At 40.5% G+C, this 20,204-nt stretch overlaps 1 protein-coding gene across 17 annotated transcripts in view; it reads right to left on the bottom strand.

The window, feature by feature from the left end:
- Positions 1-20,204, bottom strand: part of TNS3 (tensin 3) — a 221,061-nt gene that overhangs the window by 54,168 nt on the left and 146,689 nt on the right. For all 17 annotated transcript variants that reach the window (XM_063325678.1, XM_063325677.1, XM_063325681.1 and 14 more), the window contains one exon: positions 9,651-10,907. In XM_063325678.1, the coding sequence (XP_063181748.1) occupies positions 9,651-10,907 (1,257 nt within the window). The remainder of the gene's footprint in view (positions 1-9,650; positions 10,908-20,204) is intronic.

Here is a 20,204-nt window from a genome sequence, read left to right as displayed (position 1 = left end):
TCTAGATATGGTATAATTTCAGACAGCAACAGCCTTCCCAGTGCTTTTCTTAACTTGCTGAACCAGTTGGTTCTGCTCATACACAGGTGACACAAGGGTGCATAAAAGGCTTGGCAAGGGGACAAAAATGCTTTAAATCAGACCATTCTTTGATTTAATAGCTCCAGTTTGGAATTTCAGATCATATTTTCTAACATATCTTTTAACCCCACAATAGATTTCTGTCTCCATATGTCTTGTAATAATCAGCTGCTAGAAAAAGCTAAGCATTTTAAACTTTAAATTGTGATTAAATTAAATTAAGATTACATGCACTTCATTGTATCTGTGAGACACACTGCTTTTTCTTAATTTCTAGCACTGGGATGGAGTAATCTCATGAAAGCATACAGGCTTGGTAGAATATACAGCAGCTACGAATGGAACTGAATAGAAAAGCAGCTATGCAGAAGATGACTGGGAGATCTTGGCTGTTGCCCTTGTGGCAAAAATCCAACTGCACGCTGAACTGTAATAGCAAGACAGTAGCCACCAGGTCAAGAAAAGTGATTACTCACCCCTATTCAGTATTTGTGAGGCCACATCTGCAGTGCTGCATCCAAAGTATAAAAAATTGGACTGAATCCAGCAAAGGGTTACCAAAACAGTCAAGGACTGGAGTACACAACATGAGAAGAGGCTGGGAAAATTGGCTTGCTCGCTCCCAATAACAGAATGGGCCCTCACTGCCTAATGCCTAACTGCCTGCAGGAGGCATTACAGAGATGCGGCCAGACTCTTCTCAGGGATGCAAAGTGGTAGGACAAGAGGCAACAGACAAGTTGCAGCAAGGAAAATTCTGACTAAATACAAGGAAAAAGAGCTGCACAGGGAGAGGGGTCAATCCCTGGAGCAGGCGTCTGGAAACGCTATGAAATCTACAACCTGGAGGTTTTAAAGACTTGACTGGACACAACCGTGGGCAATGTGATCTAACTGAACCTGCTCTGAGCAGGAGGTTGGACCCAATGACTTCCTGAGGTTCCTTTCAACCTGAATCACACTCTGATTCTCTAACGCACTGGATCCCAGGGAGAAGAGATCAGGACCTCCCTCTACCCTTCCCCTCCTCAGGAAGCTGTAGAGAGCAATGAGGTCGCCCCTCGGCCTCTTTGTCTCGAACCTCGACAACCCCAAAGTCCTTAGCCACTCCTCAGAGGACATGCCTTGCAGCCCCTTCACCACCTTTGGTGCCCTCCTCTGGACACATTCAAGTACTTTAACATCTTTCTTAAATTGTGGGGCCCAGAACTGCACACAATACTCAAGGGGAGGCCACACTAGCACTAAATACAGCAGGATAATGACCTTACAAAGCAGTTTTATTTGACAACACTGCTTTCAATCAACTGCAGAACAGTTTAGGAAATGCCAGATGTTGTCAAATCACTAAGAATTAACTTCATACTGGAACCATTAATTGTAAATTTTTCACATTTAAACATAAGGCCAAACACATTTTCATTTAGAGTATCTTTGGGAAATTAGCAAAGATCTCTATCGGCTTCAATGCTTAATGAAAACGTGTTAGATTTTTTTTTTTTTTTGTAATTTTATAGCTAAATGGGTGATCAAAGCTTGTGTATAGATGTATAATGAATTAATTTCAACACTATCCCTTTCACAAGAGACAAAAGGTAACATTTATACATTTAAGAAAATATGACAACCATGTACACATGGTCAAGAAAACCGCATGTGGTTTGAAGAAACAAAAGGAAAAATTACTAGGATGTATGTTTAATCAACCAACCAACACAATTCAACCATAATTAAAAAAATAATACACACAACAAATAACAGACTCTGCAGACAGACATGGAAATTATTGCTGCGTACAGGCACGTCACGCACAGAGGAGTATAGAGAGGACCAGACAAAGCGATGCACTTGAAGTGAGCTTCTCACCATAGCTTCAACCTGTGCGAAAAGTTAGCATGACATAAAAGAGGCTCCACCAGTTCAACCCACAGATCAATAAAACTCAAGGTTCTCTCGAGAAATTTACAGTGAAAACTCCCACTAGGCTGTTTTTCCAGTGCCCCTTTCGCAGACCTCAGCATAGTCCTGAAGGCTGAAATAAGACTCTGGGGAGAATTATGTTAGCATTGCAGAAATTCCAGACGCCACTGCCTATACAGCAGTTAAAAAAAGATCTTCATAACTCCGACTACCCATTATGGTGAAACACGGGGATTCAGCCCAACGGGAGGCTTAACAATTCATGAAGAAAAAAAAAGTCCAGAAGTTAATTTCTGACAGCAGAGCCTTCAGGGACTGCCCCACATACTAAAAAATGTTACCATACTATCCAAATCAGAAGCGATTTCCTCCTCTGGCACCATTTATCTTCTACAAAGTTTAAGATTTTTGCAGAAGGCATTTAATGATCAAGCTTTCAAGATAGCTTTATGCTTACACCAAAGCAATTCTTTCAGCTTTACAATCACTGTTATAAATTTAAAGGAAAAATAACATCTTCAAAGGTAGCAAGACAAAACTTGAGCCAAACATGGTTGTGGTGGAAGAAGGACCCAGTTGAAACAAAATAATGGATTTCTGATGCAAGTCCTAACAGAGTATCTTGTTAAGCTCAAATTTTCAGATTCACAGCTCTATAGGAACACTGTTTCAAAGTGATTAATCAGAACAGAAGCCAACTGAGCTGTGTCTGTGATATCTTCAGTGCCTTAATATTTCTAAAATTAGTAGGAACTGGTATTGCAACCACAAAAATCTCTTTGTTCTTGAAAAAATATCCCATGTTTAGCAATGATTCACAAGCAAACTCTTCTCTTTTCATAGAATTGTTAGGGTTGGAAGGGACCTTAAAGATCAGCTAGTTCCAACCCCCCTGCCATAGGCAGGGACATCTCCCACTAGATCAGGTTGCTCAAAGCCCCATCCAGCCTGGCCTTACAAACTACCAGGGATGGGGCTTTCACCACGTCTCTGGGCAACCTGTGCCAGTGTCTCACCACCCTCATGGTGAAGAGCTTCTTCCTAACGTTCAATCTGAATCATCCCATCTCTAGTTTTGATCCATTCCCTCTAGTCCTACCATTACCCGACATCCCAAAAAGTCCCTCTCCAGCTTTCTTGTAGGCCCCCTTAAGATACTGGAAGGCCACTCTCCTCGGAGTCTTCTTTTCTCCAGACTGATCAACCCCAACTCTCTCAGTCTGTCCTCATAGGAGAGGTGCTCCAGCCCTCTGATCATCCTCGTGGCCCTTCTCTGGACACGTTCCAGCACGTCTATTTTCCCCTATCTAGAATGAGTAGTAGACTAGGATTCTAAACTCCTTATAACCCATTACTCTAACAAGCAAGTGAATAAGTCTAAACTCTACCCTAAATCCAAATAGGCCATTAAACCTGTTCATGTAGAACACAGCAGCTTCACAGGTCTGGCCACTTTAGTTTCTTAGCTCTTGTACACCGTGCCAAGCATGGGCAGCAAGCCTGTTGCAAAATCCAAACTGGTATCTCCAAACCTGTACAAAGATGTCATAATCATGACATCACGACTCAGGTGGCCACATCCTGAAAGTTATAGCATAGCTAAAAATTTGTGGAACAAGTACATGACATAACTTAAATGAAAAGTTACTGTGCTGCTAAATGTAACTGAAGTTCCATCTTTAACTTTAGCTTAAAAATTAACTAAATTTGGTGTAGTTTAAAAAATTGAATTCAGTTAAAACTCCAGTTATAACTTTAAAACTCCATTTTTAACTTCAGTTTAGCTGAAAACTTCATTTAAATTTACTGTTAACCACTGCAGAATTAACTCCAAAGTCAGGTACCAAAATATTCCTGGGCGATGGAAGCTACAACAGGTTTTGTAGTGTATTATTAGTACATGCAAATAAGGCACGTGAGGATTTGAACAAGCTTTGTTCTCCTGTCACCTTACACCTTATTTCAGACGGACTGGGTTTGCTCTCCCACAAAATATCAGAGTGAATGGGAACATCTGGAACAGTTCAATGCTTTTAAAAATTATTATTAAACCAAGTATGCAAAAAGGATTTCTTCTCCGCTTCTTTGTCTGCAGATATACTGTAGCATGATTTACGATACTGTAATTTGGACCATCTTCAAAGATTTATTTTTGATAGAGGAAAAATCTCTGAAGATATTCCAGACACTTGTAATCAGATGTTTAGCCTCCTCGTTTTTATTCATTTTGCACGTTGGGATTTTTTTGAGGGAGGGAGGGAAGATGGCTTTGTTTAATGCTCAATTCTTTACTCAGCTGATAAACTACATAAACTCCACACAAAATGTAAGACTGTGTGAACCGGATACCTGTGTTGTCCTCACCGCATCAGGTGACCTAAGGATGTTTTAAGATGGTATTTTCAAACACAGTCACTCATGCATGAAGAAGAATCAGAATGAGCAGAGAGCAACAATATAATTTCAACTTTATGGAAAATACAGTCCCCCTCTTCCTCGTGCTGGTGGATTTAGATAGACATGCATCTCTTGGTCACAGCAATGGAAACAGGCTGCCCTCAAATGTCGAGTGCATGTGTTCGTGTGCTTTGCCTTAGTTGGATCACATAATTCTTTGACTGCTTTATAACATTTTTCTGAAGACACAAATTGTAACATTTTAAGAGTGAAAAGGTGGGGAGTGGGGATGAGACACGGGTGAGTAATGGTAGGTTTTACTGAAAATGGGTAAAAACCTTTCTGTTCTCTAAATTTACTAACAGATTCTTGCTTTTACAGTTTTCTAGGTAGAAGCAAAACATTGTTTTAGCTTTCCCTCTCTATCCCATAAGCCTAAGCTTTTTGATAAAAGAAGGCTGGTTTGAGGAAATAAGTCTTACAAATGATCTTTAACAGTAGACTGAAGTCATGTGTTATTATGCATGAAAGAATACACATAGACCGAAGTAAAGGGGGAACATAAGGCTGCAAAGACAAGCTTACATACGCATCAACATTTTCTCAGGCTACAAACCTTCCTGTTATTTAAAATTAAGAACTACTGCAGCACTGTTACTAGTAAATGGCAGCTTCATTTACTACCAGAAACTCACCCCCATGTAACTCAGCTCATATAAAAGCAAAAAACTGGAAAAATCTTAATGTATAGTGCACTAATTCATCTCTGATAAGCGACGAACATAGCACTGAAGGAGAAAAGAGGTTATCAGCCACTGTGCTACATGGTTCACACAGACACATCCTAGCAAAAAGAAATTCAAGGATCGCTGTTGGCTTTATTCCTGTTCTCAAGAACACCAAGCACTTAACCCAAGACATTATTTCAGACAGAACCTAGAACTCTGCGCCATGGGCAGTCAATACTTTGTGCCGTGTTAACCTAGGCTAAGGGTATACATGTATAAAAACCTCTAGGAAGAAATGCGAAAGGAGAGGTAACTGCCTGTTTGTCAATCAGTGCAGAAACATACAAGCAAAGAGAGGTAAGAATGCACCGTAACGTACACCCTGGCTGCCGCATAGAGCTTTCATTCTTAAATTCATTCTTCGAGCTTTGGAGGGCACTGGAAACATAGGCATACCTTCTTAAGGCATGTATTTTCTGCACGCTCATGCAGGAAAACAGATAAACCCATCATCCTTTCATAATTCAACCCTCAAATTAGACACACACACAATGTATTACATCAATCCCATTCATACCCAGCACTGTTTGCTCCCGCTCACTCGCCCATTCAACCTCACTCAGAGCCATTCAGCCCTCATCTGCCAACTCCTTCCATCACAGGCCAATCCATTCTCGATAAACAGTCAAAGACTGTTTAAGTCACAGGGTACAGAGCTCTCCCTAAAACCTTACTAGGTAAAACCAACCATTACTCACCAGTGAACAACTGCTGTTTTGGTTATCCTTTATTCATGGCTATTTCCTCATCCCCATGGCAGCCAGCGTTTTCTTGTGCTATCAGTTACACCTCCTGTGCTGCAGTAGTTTCAACAGCTAATTAATTGCCTTAGTGGATCCCCTCGTTATCCTAATTCTATGAGTCTAGTCCAAGGTAAGGTAAACTACGTCCAACAGCCCTGTGCTCCGTTGCCACAAACTGGCAAAGAACAAGAATGTATTATTGTTATTTTAAGGGATTATTTCATTTATATTGTAAGATTTTCTTTTCTTGCTAGAATAGCACATGTTTACAGCCTTTCACTGCAGGTATGCTGAGTACTTCAGCCTTACTGCATGTATGTGCGTACACAGGGGAACAGAGGCAGGCTAAACTGATGCTACCGTTGTGCACTGAGGAGGGAAAGCAACACTAAAAGTCTGAAGAGGAGCTTTCCATGACATTATACATTAGCTTGTTCACACACATGCAGGAATAAAAACATAAACTCATTGTGCTCGGTTATCTGATATTTTTTTAAAAAACTATTTAACAGTTGCCATTTATCCCAGTGAGTACAGAGGGTATTTCTTGTTATTTATTAATCCTTGCACAGAAGCACTAATCCTCAGTAGAGTATGAAGACAACCGACTTTTTAAGGGCTTGAGTTTGTACCTGGAACTCTAGAGCATTTGACAGACCTGCATACCTTAATGCCGCCTTCACTACCTCTCCTCACACAGATATTGCATAGAATCATAGAATCTTCATGGTTGGAAAGGACCTTTGAGATCATCGAGTCCAACCATACACACACACACATACAAAAAAAAAAAAACAAACCAAGAAAACCAAACCACAACCAAACAACCTACAATCTCTGCCACTAGAGCATGCCCTGAAGTGCCACATCTAGATGTTTCTTAAACATCTCTAGGGATGGTGACTCAACCACCTCCCTGGGCAGGCTGTTCCAGTGCCTGACCACTCTTTCAGTAAAGTAATTCTTCCTAATATCTAATCTAAACCTCCCCTGCCGCAGCTTCAGACCATTTCCTCTGGTCCTGTCATTATTCACCTGGGAGGAGAGGCCAACACCCACCTCTCTACCTATATACTCAAAGACAACTGAACTGCCAAGCATGTTTGAAAAAGGACGGGAGCTAATAAAGAGTATTTCCTTGTTTCTCAAACTTTAGGCTTGCTGCTCCTTTTCCCACCCACAGTCAAAACAGACTAATTTTGCTGTTTCAATTTATCTACCTGTTTTCTTATACAGCTGAGGCTTGGGAGGTGGTAGGGGATTCTGCAAAGAGTAGATTACTTTTCCAGTGTTCAGTTATCTGCCTAGTGGTGTATCGTGATGTTTGGACTACACTTCTGGATTTACTACTCTGAAGTGCTGTGCAGAGTTTGAAAGAACGTATCAGAACATCTGTGTTTTATGCTCAGAACTATGACCATCATCTGGATTCAGATGAGACATGAAATTATAGTCCTGTTGCTTCCATCTGACCACACCAATTCGCAATTTCTCCTTGCAGCTAAAATGCTCCCTTTCCAACGCATGATGTATCCAGGGAAAAACATTCCAAGTCTTCCTCATTCTTAATTGGTCAAACTGCTTTTTCCCCTTGTTGTTTTGTGCACACCATGCATAAATGACTCTGTATACAGCAGCGGGGCAAGTCCAGATATGTAAATAAATAAATCCTACAGCATCTGGAAAATCAGTATGTGCTGGCGACCTTTCTAGTCTCAAGCAGAGGAGGCAGCACACATCTACATATTGTTTTACCTTTGTAACAAAAGATAGTTTCAAAAGCAAGCTCTTACTAGTATAAACTGAATTATACTTGCAAAAGTCAGAAACAGAAAATTTTAGCACTTGACACAAAGGCAAACTTAAAGATTCATAACCATGGTGCTAAAGCTATATGCAGGAATATTTCCTTCAAAAAACCTTTTGTTTAATTGAACGCTATTCTTATGTTACTTACTCCAGTATCACATGCTGAAGCATATGCAGAAAATGACAGGTGAATCCTGACGTTTCCCACCTTAGAGTTGGAGCTAATGCCCTAAAATACCAAAGTTACCTTTCTCATAGCTCTGCCCTAAGTATTAATCATAATTTCCTAAGGGTGTTTGGTAACACGGTGGAATAACTGTGTTCCTCACAGTAAAGTTCCTACAGATCAAGTCCTATCACGAAGACACAGGTATGCAGTTTCGGAACAAACCTGTTCTATCTGCTTTAAAGGCTGCTAAAATGGCCGTTCTACCTGCCCCCCACCTCCAGCCATGGGCCCTTACCACTCCTTTTGCACACCGCATTCAGCGATTACCTGTCCACGTTGCAAGTCTAACTCTTTGATCTGACAGAGAGCTAACCCATAAGAAAACCTTCAAACCATTAAATAAACAAGCTAATCCAACAAACCTCACCACTGCAGAGTCACCAGATCTGATGCTGAGATGAATGGGCTAACTCATGTCCAAGGATCCTGTGTTGTGGTTTGGGCAGACATCCTCGAGGCAGTGTAAGGCTGCCTCTCTTGGGAACAGCCTGCTGCATTTCAGTGGCATTAAACACAACATAAAATGGCACTGCTAATTGCGATGAATATACTCGAAGGGTTTAAAGGGCTGACAAGGGACTCAACACACATCTAGAATTGCTGCTTATCACTCAAGAGCAAGGCACGTCATCGTTACACAAGGGAAACTCCTCAAGACTACCTACATTAACTGCAGGCAGAGGGCTTTAAACTTCAGGGCACTCAGCTGCCTAAAGGCCCTGACTCAATGAAAACATCTAAATCCTTACTATTCCTACTCTCTGCCTCTTCTACCAGAAGATGCCATCCTCTGAAATAACGTCCTCTGAAAGGGAGAGAAAATGACGGCGCTTTATCTTATACCCCCCAGAAACGTAAGCTAATAACGTCTCCCCACACCCCACCAAATTAAGAGCTGGAGCACCCATTCAGTTTTGCCGCCTTTGATGAAGTGAACTATAACCTCTCAACAAGGACAACCACAAACAGATTTTAGCTGAGAATATCAAACAAGGTTTTATACTAGTACCCTGTTTCAAAGAGACTACTAAGGCTAGAAGGTGCTAATAAACCTAAACAACACTGGCAGCATAATGGCCTGAAAAACAGAAGGAAAAATTAACAGAACGCACTCTAAGGGTTAAACCTTTAAAGGAAATTTCCCTAAACATAAATATCCTAAGTCACTACAAATATGACTAGAATGAGGTCCATAAATCTCGATGACATAAGCCAAGAGCAGAGGCCTCCAGTCTTGCATCCTGTATCCTGAATTCCACACATTTTAGGCTTTCTGCAGTGCTTGAACTCTAGACACAGTTCATTCATTTATTTTGGGCCCTAAATCATAAACCGTTTCAGTACAAACGCCTTCTAAAAACGTCTCAATGTAGGAATTAGAGGAATTTTGCTCCCTTATCACTTAAACTTACAGCAGCAAAAAATCCCAACTGATGATCTATAACAGGTAAGAATTTGCAGAATAGCATTTTTTTCAAGCAAAAACAAGTACCTGCAAAGCTCATCTCACATCAGTTTGCTTCCATAATTTGTTGGATGGTTATGTAAAGAGGGTATCAGAAATAATCCCTTGATAATCATCCTTAAAGTTGTACATCATGACCTGAGGTCTTGAGGTACCACATCATGAACACACAAGTGCCACGAAAAGCATTATACTCGGAAAGTATTGCAACAGCTTACCATGCTGGGAGGGATTCCTGTTTGTGACCTCTAACTTGTCATGGGAGCCAGGACTCATGGCAAGCCCTTCCACATCTATATCAAGGCTGGTGAAGCCATTTACTTGATTTTTGTCCCTGGTGACAGTGTTAATGCGTGTCGGGATAGGTTCAAAAGTAGGGTCTAACTCCAAGATCAGCCTGTTCAGTTGTTCAATGGACTGATCAATATCCAAAGTTGGAGAAGCTGGCAAGCCCCCAGCGTTCCGTCCTAGATCCAGGCCATTTGTGTCCCTCTGAGGCACTGGCCTTGACTTAAAACTCTCAGCACTGGCATGTTCTGCAGCTTCAGCAGCACCTGGCATGCTTTCTAGTCCCCTCTGCACAGCATCTCTGCTGCTGGAGCCACGCGTTGGGGTGTCTGGGATTCGGGACTGGCTCTGGACGCTGCCCAAATTCTCCACAGTGTTATGAATGCCAACCCTCATTTCATTCTCTGGGACAAAAGCATATTGGTGAGCAGTGACCATCTGCTGCTGGCGTACCCAGGTCTGAGTAGAATAGTTACTTGGGCCATAGGCTTGAGGCCGGGGTGAGACAGGATTCCGTTGCAATTGCTGAGCTGACTTTGACTCAGTGCTTCCAAAAGATCTCTCATAGAGGGGATCCACCCCAATTCCCAGGTCTGGGGCAAAAGCATTGTGATGCTCTTCCCCAGTGTTACTTCCAAAGCCATCTGAAAGAAGCGAGTTCTGACTGCTCTTGTGGCAACTAAAGTTCCCTAGGTGGGTGGAGTGCTGCCCTTCTGAGGAAGACAAAGTCCCAATGCTGTCCACGCTGTGAAGGTCATGATTAGGCATTTCGTCATCCAGAATATCAGTCTCCCTGTCCTTCAGTTTGGTGTCTCCATTAACGTGAACTTGAGCTGGCACTATGTGGCGAGTCCCACTGTACTTGCTTTGAGCATCAGTCATATCCTTGGTGGTGTTGACAGAATCCTCCAGACCAAAGCCACTAAGTAGCTGGTCCAGTTCGGCCTTCTCTTGTGGGCTCAGACCTCGTTTGACTCCTGGCACAAGGCGCTCCTCAGTCTTGTCTGTCCTGATGGAAGCTGTTGAGTGTCCTGAATCACTGCTGACAGACAGGGTATGATCACTGTGATCAGGACTGACAGTCACAGGAACACCCTGAGCAACACCAGGGATGCTGCTGTCTGAAGAGCTCTTCTTCCTCACTTTCGCATACAGGCTGCCATCAATGGGACCTTGGGTATGCAGCACTGCGGAGAGATAAGTAACAGGGAAAGGGAGAGAAAAGGACAAGGCATTATATAAGGGCTTTGACTGGTGGTGTATCACGCCACAGAAGTCCTGCTAATACTAATGGTATTGTTTCTCCAAAACTAAACTGGCTCTAAAATACAGTATCAACCAACGGCATTATCTTCCCTCGTTTTACGTTTCAACTTATAACAGTTTTCTTGATGGAAATATAACATGCCATTCACAGCTCAAGATGAAATACGGTTCTCTTTTTTTATGCTGTTTTGAATGCATGTTTATGGCTCCACAAACTCTTCATGTTAATTTGAAGAACTATACTATTACAGTGCTAGAAATTTGAGAGACAGCTAACATGCATTTCATTCAGAGCAAGAATGGCAGGAAGCTACCAGCAATACTTGTAACATATCATGCAATTACCAGTTTATCCATTTCTACTACACTACAAACAATCATTTACTCCTTTTCTTGGTGGTGCAAGGTAAAAACAGACTTTCAATCAGAGCTGCGGTCCTTGGAATATAGGTAGGGCCTCTTCACAAACGCATGCATGACAAAATGTCAGACCAGGAAATTTCTACACGTGTCAGGGATCTGGTATGCATTTCACATTTCAATTTTAATAAGCAAGGCCATAATCCCATAAAAGTCAAAATATAAATGATGGGGAGAACCTAACTATTTCTGATCTCTGAGGTACTCACTCAACTGAAGTTCACGAATAACCATTTGTAATAAATAAGGGCTAGAACTTTCCTGTCTGTTTAGAACACCTTTAGAAAATGCAACAATTTTGCAAGAAAATGCATCTACTCATTTTACTAAGGCTAGGTGCTGAAAACAGACAAATTCCTGCTTCCAGTTGCATGAGCACAACTTAGCACGCTTCACTGACATCAGCTATGCACAGAACTGGGTAAGCCAAATTTTACCCTCTTACAGGGCTAATGAACTCTAACGGAGGGCTTCGTTGAAGTGACTACCATTGCTTTTGATCCCAGAACTGTTACTGACATCCATGACCCCGGCTGCTTCCTGCAATCTCGAGGCACGTATCTTGAGTTTTTTAATCTGATATATTGATTTGTCTTTCATGCTGCAGCCACTGCCCCATCTGAATTACTTCTTTTCAATAATCAACAAAAAAAATAATAAATCAATGCAAAACATACAGTGGAAAGTCAAGAGAATCACAAGTTAGACTAAAATCTCAGCCTTAGAATTGCCTGCTATGCACACACCTCTACGTGTTTTATCACATATGTAATATTTTAGATGTTATACCTCACTGCTAACGGGAATCACATAAAGTATATACTCAAGAATAACAAGTATGAAATTAATACAAAATGGGTAATTAAAGTCGTAGAAAAAAACCCTTTTCCTTCCCAGAAAAAAAACCACAAACTATAGCAGATTTTTATATACGATAAGGAAGTAAAAAAATCCATTTCAGTTAAAAATACTACCGTGAGAATAATCTCTTCCATGTTATTTCAGAACTACCAACACTGGCAATGGATAAAACCACAGAACACTGACTACAGTGATTTCCTCCTGCAACATTTTAAAAACTCAAGAGTTTATTTGAATCCAGCTTATTTTATCCAAACCACTTTTTCCTACCTCTGCTTGTCAGGGCTTTTTAAAGTTCTCCTTGACATTATAGACCAAGGAGAAGAAATGAAGCCATGGGAGGCACATTCTCATAATCTTTTATTGGACTGGTTTGTCCAGCTCCCACACACATCACACAGGTCAGACCAACCTGAGGTAGACTATGGCTACTGGGCTCTTAACCAGTGCCGAAAATGAACACAATTAATTCTGTTTCTTGCGAAAACTTCAGGAGTAAATATTTCTACTGTCTGCCAAGCCAAGAAGGTAAAAGTAAAGTGAGTGGTTCTACTTTCAATGGATTTAATGCTCATTTACTAAAACATTTATAGTAAATATAAGTCTGAGTAACTTTTCCTACCCATAGTTTGAGAATTGTTTGATGATAAGAAAATCAGACCGTTACAATTTAGTAACAGGCAGATTTTTGTCAAAGGTAACCAACAGCTTAGTCTACATCTGTGGCAGTTCCAGAATCCAAGAGCCACAGAGAGCCCAATGCATTTCAACATCAAATCCACCACGCGTTTTCAAAATAAAATTTCATGAAGCTTCTGAACTATGAAGCTTCGCTAGGCAATACCATTTTAGAAAAAGCAGTAGTCAGAAATTGTACCCACAACGGCAATGAATTCGTCAGTTTATAATGGCAAGAAAAGTGGTCTGGTTGGAAAGATCCTTCATTATGGGACACACTGCCAAGTTATGACAGATTTGATAGATTTTAAACTAATAATTAAAGAACAACTTTTTACTTTTTAAGGACTAGGCACTACTACTTTTCTGATGTTGATTTTAAAAACAGCACATACAAAAGACCAAAATACTCCTTTTCAGAACAAGTCGTCAGCGCGGGGAAACTGTTGTAGAATTTCTCTATAGGCAAACTGTTAGAAGTCTGATGAAGTTTATAATGTGTAAATCCCATGTTGAAAAAAGAGCTCCTATGTATGAGGTTGAATGTCTGTGTACAGATATTTAAAAACAATATTTATGAAAAAAATACCCTATCTAAGCAAAATACAGCCAACTGACAGTTTCTCAACCTCTTTTATGCTGTGATTTCTCGTAAGCTCTCACTACTGCTAGGACAATGAAGCACGCGGTGCTTCACGTGGAATTATTTAATACAGTTACCACAATAAATTGCAAAAATTAAAAAAAACCCAAAAACAAAAACCAAAAAATAACACTGAGTAACTATTAGGTGATTGGGTGCTTTTTTTTTTCTCCTGTGTGCTTAGTTTTGAGTTTAAAAACTAGAAAACAATACAAAACTGCTTCGTTTTAAATAGTTGAATATCCTGACACAGAATAGGCTTAAAGAGGTTACAGGTCTGAACTGGAACGCAGTTAGGTAAATACAGGACTAGTACACTTGAACCATTAAGAAGTCTTCCTGTCTGACTTTTCTGTTACCCAAGACTAGGCATAGTGCTGTAAATCCTTCAAACGTGCTAGTCAGCCGTAAATAACTCATACCAGACGGAACATTCTCACATGCAGATTTGGTTCACCGTACAGAAATGTTAAGTACAAAATCTGTCAAATTCTTGAGTACGGCCATGGAAGCAATGCAAAACCTCTGTGCATTTCCCTCCATTAGCCCTCCCTGTACCATCATCACACAGTGTCGCACCAGCATAGCAACAGGAGTACAGACAAGGAGATGGACAGAGCGCCCGGGGGCTTCTGACCCGGGGGTCTCGTACGTGTACACTCTGTAAGGTTCGGAGATAACTCTGCCCAGTACTTCTTCCACTAATACAAAATTATCAAATTTATTCTGCATGTTGCCCGGAATGCTGAGCAACCACAAACCATTTGGGGGTCTCCCAACTGTGAACCATACAGCTCCCGTTCTGAAGGAGAGACGAGAATTCAGCTTACCAGTAGGATCTCTACTCAAAATTACGCTATTTCATTTGGAACACCCCCCCAAAAGAAATACAAACAACAAACTTACACATAAATGGATTATAAGTCTCAGGAATTGCTCATCTGCCCTCTTTATGTTTCCATTTGAAATAAAGAAAACTTTGTTAGAAAGTTGGGGTTTTTTTTAAACATCTGTACAGTATCTCTATACACAAATGTGGAAATGTGCAAATATAATTCCTCAATGTATTTTTAATGGTGTTAAGAATTAGTAGAATAGCTTTCAGCAGAGGATGGGCTTTTCATTGCTTATGATCTTTGTTTGCTGTTTACCTATTAAGTGTGCAAACTGGAACACTCAGGTGCTTCTTTTGGGCTTTGGACTGGATACACCAGCTTTACAATATTCAGGAGTTTTTGTTTTTTCCAATTCTGAATAATTTACACTTCCTAGAGACCGTTCCTTTGCATACTACATTTATGCGTCAGTACAAAACTTGGACTTAAACTACTTCAGGATTCTAAGATGTCATTTAAATAAATTTAAAAGCATCTTTTTCTAATAAATGTGGAAGTTAAATGGCTATCTTTGAACTCTCAAGTAATCCCATTTCTGGCTAAGGCATTTAATTAATTACTACACAAATCCCAGTTTTAATCTGAGCTGTAGTTCATAGTGAACACTAAGAAAATAGCATTAACTGGTAAGCATCAAGGAAGGGTGCAGGAATGACAAGTAAATCAGATGAAAGGAAGAAAAATTTTGCCACAGGAATTTCTCCCTCCCCTAACCTGTCATGTAGATGAATGAAAATGTCTCTTCTGCAAAAACACTTAGAAGTAGAGATGTTTACTACACTGAAGAATGCCATCCGCACTCATTAGCAGCCAGACTCATAGAGAGATACTACTGAGAACAACTAGAGTCTTTCTGGGACTTCTCATAAGGTTGGGCTCAGGATGGCCCAACACAAAAGTTGGTTAGAACAGAGGCTGTATACTTCAGAGAGTGAAAGGTTCATGGCCAGGAGAGGAAAACTTGCACACATGAATCTGTATACGTTCACGAGCCTGTATATGGAAACATCTCATTTTTATGGGGAATCTCAGTAAATCTCACCTTAAACTTCAGCAGTTGTAACATGTTTTTGCTACAGTATGTTCCCTGTTAAAAATAAAATCCCTGAAATTTGAGATTCTCTGAAGATGACTGCAACCACTTTGTGTAAGTAACTGACGACTGTAAACTGTCTGGGCTTCCCAATTACTACATGTGCTAACGAATCACACAGTCCCGTCAGAACTGAACGCCATGGCAGAAGGGGTGATGTCCGCACACTAGCACCTCAGTGAAGTATTTCGGCACCATAAAACTGGCAACTAGGTTTTGTGGCGTTCATACCTCAAGACTGCCAGTATGTGGAACGCCAGCAGATTAAAAAGCCTGAACAGCTGCGGACCCGAGTCCTATCTTATTCAGCGTCGGCCTAAGTGTGTTCATAACGAAGATAACAAGTCTAGCTATACTTACTAAGAAGAACTTCACAATGAAAGAAGCCAACAGCTTGAAATATTTTATACGCCCTGCATTATTGTCTGAGAAATGTACATCACCTAAATTGGTAGGAACTGCATATACATGGGAGGAGAGGCAAGAACTCCACTTGACTAAACAAGCAAACAATTTACCAGGATTCCCAGTCCTGCATGAACCACTTAAAGCGAGCGCCCAGCTACATAGAAGAGGCGTTTAAGATGCACATGAAAACGTAATCAGTAAAGCGTGGGAGCTAGATGTCCCACTGAAGTATCCAAATCTGAAAGTCTGGTCCACTGCCAAGCTTCAAAAATCCTCAAGGCAATTTCTCAAAGCAGTGGCTCCCCAAAGGGCGCACCAGTCCCAAGCAGGATTGCAAGCCTAACAGACACTACTTTTGATAATTATGCTAGGACTCGAGGAGTCATATTATGTTATCCATCTACAAGCAAAGCGAGACACACGTATGTTTGGAAACTTTACTTTTGGTTGTGAACTTAAAAATTAACACAATATGGTTAGGCTTCACAAGGAAACACCTGCAATTGTGGGGGATAAAACAATTTATTTGCAACTAGACCATTTTGCTCTAGTAGGCAGGTGCCTTTTTAGAAACCTCCAACAGTCACCAAAAAATTATCAATCTGCATTATAAACAGATGGGAAAGAATGAGACTCACAGCTAAACAAAACCCGAGCTGCTTCTGAGGAGTCTGGACATTAAAACTTGCAGCTCCTGATCGTGAAAACACAATGGTTACTGCACATAACAAATTTAAATTATTTTCAAATTTGCACAGGTATAGGAAAACATTCTTAGATTAAATTTTGGTGGGTTGTTTGTTGTTGTGTTGTTGTTTTTTTGGGTTTTTTTTTGGTTTTTTTTTTTTTTGTAAATATGACAAGCATTTACATGTAATTATCCAGTAATGATTAAAATAAAAATCAGGTATGGAATGCTGAACAGCATTAGGAATTTAGTTTTACCTCAGACTTGTGTAAGATTTGTCACTGCAAGTTCAGTGGAAATAATACAACTTAGTTGAGGTAAAAAAAAATAATAATAATAAAAAAAAAAATCAACTCTGCCTAGAATTTTTTCCCTCCTAACTTGGTTTAAAGGAATATAAAATGCTGTATGAGGCAAAAATCATAATTTTATTTTATTTTCTGCCAGGGAGGAATTAAATATACAGTATCACACTCTGTTGACAGACGCTGCATTTATAGAACACACGTATACATCAGTGGTTTTACACAAATTTTATATTGGGTAGCCCGAGATATGTTTCTGAACCAGAGTAACCCAGAGAATATTTAGATATGAATTATTTTAAATGGAAACAACCACCACAAATCCATCTGCAAAGGTTCAATGATATCATAGTAGAGAACATGCAAATAGTCAAAAGAAAGATAAGATTTAGATTTTTAGTTATGTGTGTACATACATGTAATATACGTATATGTACACCACTTTATATATATATAAGCGCTCTATATAAACTATATATAAGAACTGCATACGTGTGGTTTATTTGTTCATAAAACCAGAATAAATGCATTATTCAAATACTATAAACCTTCCAAATACAAGATTTTGAAGTTCTCCTTGTATTATGTAACACCTTCATTTCATATTCTACCTTTTTCTAAATCATCATTTTGGAATACCTCCCGTCTGCATCCACGTTTTCCATCAAAAAGTGATAAGCAACTTAACCGCAAAACTGAAGCTATTCATATACGCAGAGAACACTTTTGACCGAAGCAAGTGAGCAAAATATAATAGCAATGCAAAATTTTATTCTGCACACCTTGCTAAGTTAATGGTACTGCAGAGGCCTCATGCATTCGACACCTCATCTCAATGCACAACTCAGTCCCCACTCTCTTTTTTTCCGAGGAAGCAAGACTCTCTAAAACGCAGGAGGTAACACAGCTGTCAAAAAACAAGGGAAGTTCACAATGGTGGAGACCTAAGTAATGCTGGAATTCAGTTAACCAAACTGAAGGGGCCCCACTTTCTTTCAGCCTGACCTCTCTTCTCAGGAGCTGTTCCAACTCCCTGAACTGCCCGGGCTGAAGCCTGACAAAATTCCCACATTGAATCTGAATTACACATACATACCAGTATCGGGAAATCTCTTATAAATGAAAGACTCAGAGCAAAGCGTATGTGTGTGTTTTAGCTCTCATACCTAATACACAAAGAGCAACTTATAGAAAAATTAAGGGCTGAAATACCAACACATACCAACTTCAGTGGCTTCCTTCCAAGCCTGTGTTTCCTGGCACTTCCCTCCTTGAAATCCAAATACCCAAAGGCAGGCTTGTGAGTTAAAAAAGTTTTCAGTCTTTCAGTCTTTTGACTTGTCCCCACAGCCACCCCCTGTCCATTCACCACTTGTGAAAACACATATAAATGCAAGCCAGCTAGGTAAACACATATACCACAAATTCAGCAAGAGCCATTCAGTCCACCTGAACAAAAAGACGACAGTTGCAAATACACAAACCTTTGCACACCGTGCCCTTGTTCATGTTGCAGCAGGAAACATTACAGGAGATCTGGATTATTTTTTTCAACCTCATAAATAAATATTTCTACCTTCAGGCAAACCTGGACAAGTCCAGAGCTGCATTCCTTCAAAGTTAAATCTTTTTATGTGTGCTTGTCTTTTTCTTTCTCCCTCCCTAACACACACAGGCCCTCATTCCTTGCAAACGCTTCCCATGTAATTCCTATAAAATACATACAGAAATACACGTGGTTTGTATTTCCAGCTCTTGAACCACAACAAAGCTTCTTACCTCTTTACTAGGCACGATGAGGAACTTTCTGCAATTGTCAGTCTTTGGCTCATTTAAACCAACTAATATTCTCTAAGAAAAACACTGCACAGAGGAAAGCCAGAGTTCGGGCAAAATCCCCAGCTTGAAAAGGCAAGAAATGTCTCTACTCCTGCTGTTTGAGCCGCAGCTGCTGTTCCTGCTCCTGGAGGTAAATGGTCTCGCTAAAGAAGCGTGAGACTTGTATCAGCCAGAAAAAGCCAATGAAAATGTAAACACGAGGGAGGAGCCTGAGGGGACACTCAGGTTCAATGAAATCTGAACTCCTGGAGTCAAGGAGGAGTGGAAATGCGTTGGCTGAAAAGGTAATTCAGTCTACAAGCTGTTTCCTTACAGCTGTTCTTTTCTCAGACTGTTTCAATATCCAAATGAAACCGAGCAAGTTTCAGCTCCCCAGATCATTTAGCCACACGCTTGTGATTGCTTCCTTTTGACGTCTTTTTCCTAAAATAAACAGCTTTTAGAAAATGTTGTTCTTCTGCGCTGAACAATGAGGTCAGACACTCTCATCCACATCTTCATGAATTTGCATATTACTGGAGTTCCAGAAAGCTTTTCTTGCCTGAGAAGTCCTGCAGTGTTAACACTTATTTTCACGTAGCAGCTGCTGCTCTCAAGCTCCCAAACCCCAGCAGGTTTTGACTCTGTCTCTGGAATGAATCAGCTCAAACTAGGGGAGGAGTGAGCCTCTTAGTTTCTCCTTTAATAACAGCTGTATCTCACCACACAGCAGCCCACAAACTTTTGCTCTAAACATTATTACAAATGTACATATGCATCACCACCAGCCAGCCATGGCCTTAGACAACATTCATTTTCTATTTCAGGGACTGTCCACACTTTAACAACTTCTCAGTTGAGCAAAGGATAAATATGGTTGTTGCAACCACAGAGTACATCTACCTGTTCATTGCTTATGAAAGAGTTAGAAGTTAAGTTGAAACCTAAGCAGAAAGCGCAGACTTATCTGTTCAAATGTTGCTGTTCCTGCAAATCAGTAAATGGCTGCACATGAAACCAGTTAAAACTCTGATAAAAGACACAAACCACAGAACGCAAGCCATGCTGGCAGAACTTGCTCAGAACCAGAGAAGTGGCTGTCTCCTCTGGGACAATGCAGCATCGCTTGCAAGCTGGAAACTTCCAGCACCTGCCTCAAAGATACAAAAAGAAACAAAAAGGTATATTCAAAACTCTGGATGCAAACTGATGAATCTCATTTAAGATGGAAATTTAGGTGTGGTCTCACTGCATTTTGATTCTCTCTGTAGAAAAAACCCCAACTGTATCTCTTGCTTCTGTTACATCCCTCTTCTCCTCCTTCATAAGGCTGCACTGCACGCGCATCCTGGTGAGGTTGGACCATTAGCACTCAGCGTGCTTGAACACAGGTCAAGTCTAAACACCA

This window comes from Chroicocephalus ridibundus, chromosome 2 (genome assembly GCF_963924245.1).
Source record: "Chroicocephalus ridibundus chromosome 2, bChrRid1.1, whole genome shotgun sequence".
Classification (NCBI taxonomy): domain Eukaryota; kingdom Metazoa; phylum Chordata; class Aves; order Charadriiformes; family Laridae; genus Chroicocephalus; species Chroicocephalus ridibundus.
Note: the sequence above shows the minus strand (reverse complement) of the source record. Positions and strands in the feature narration are given on the sequence as shown.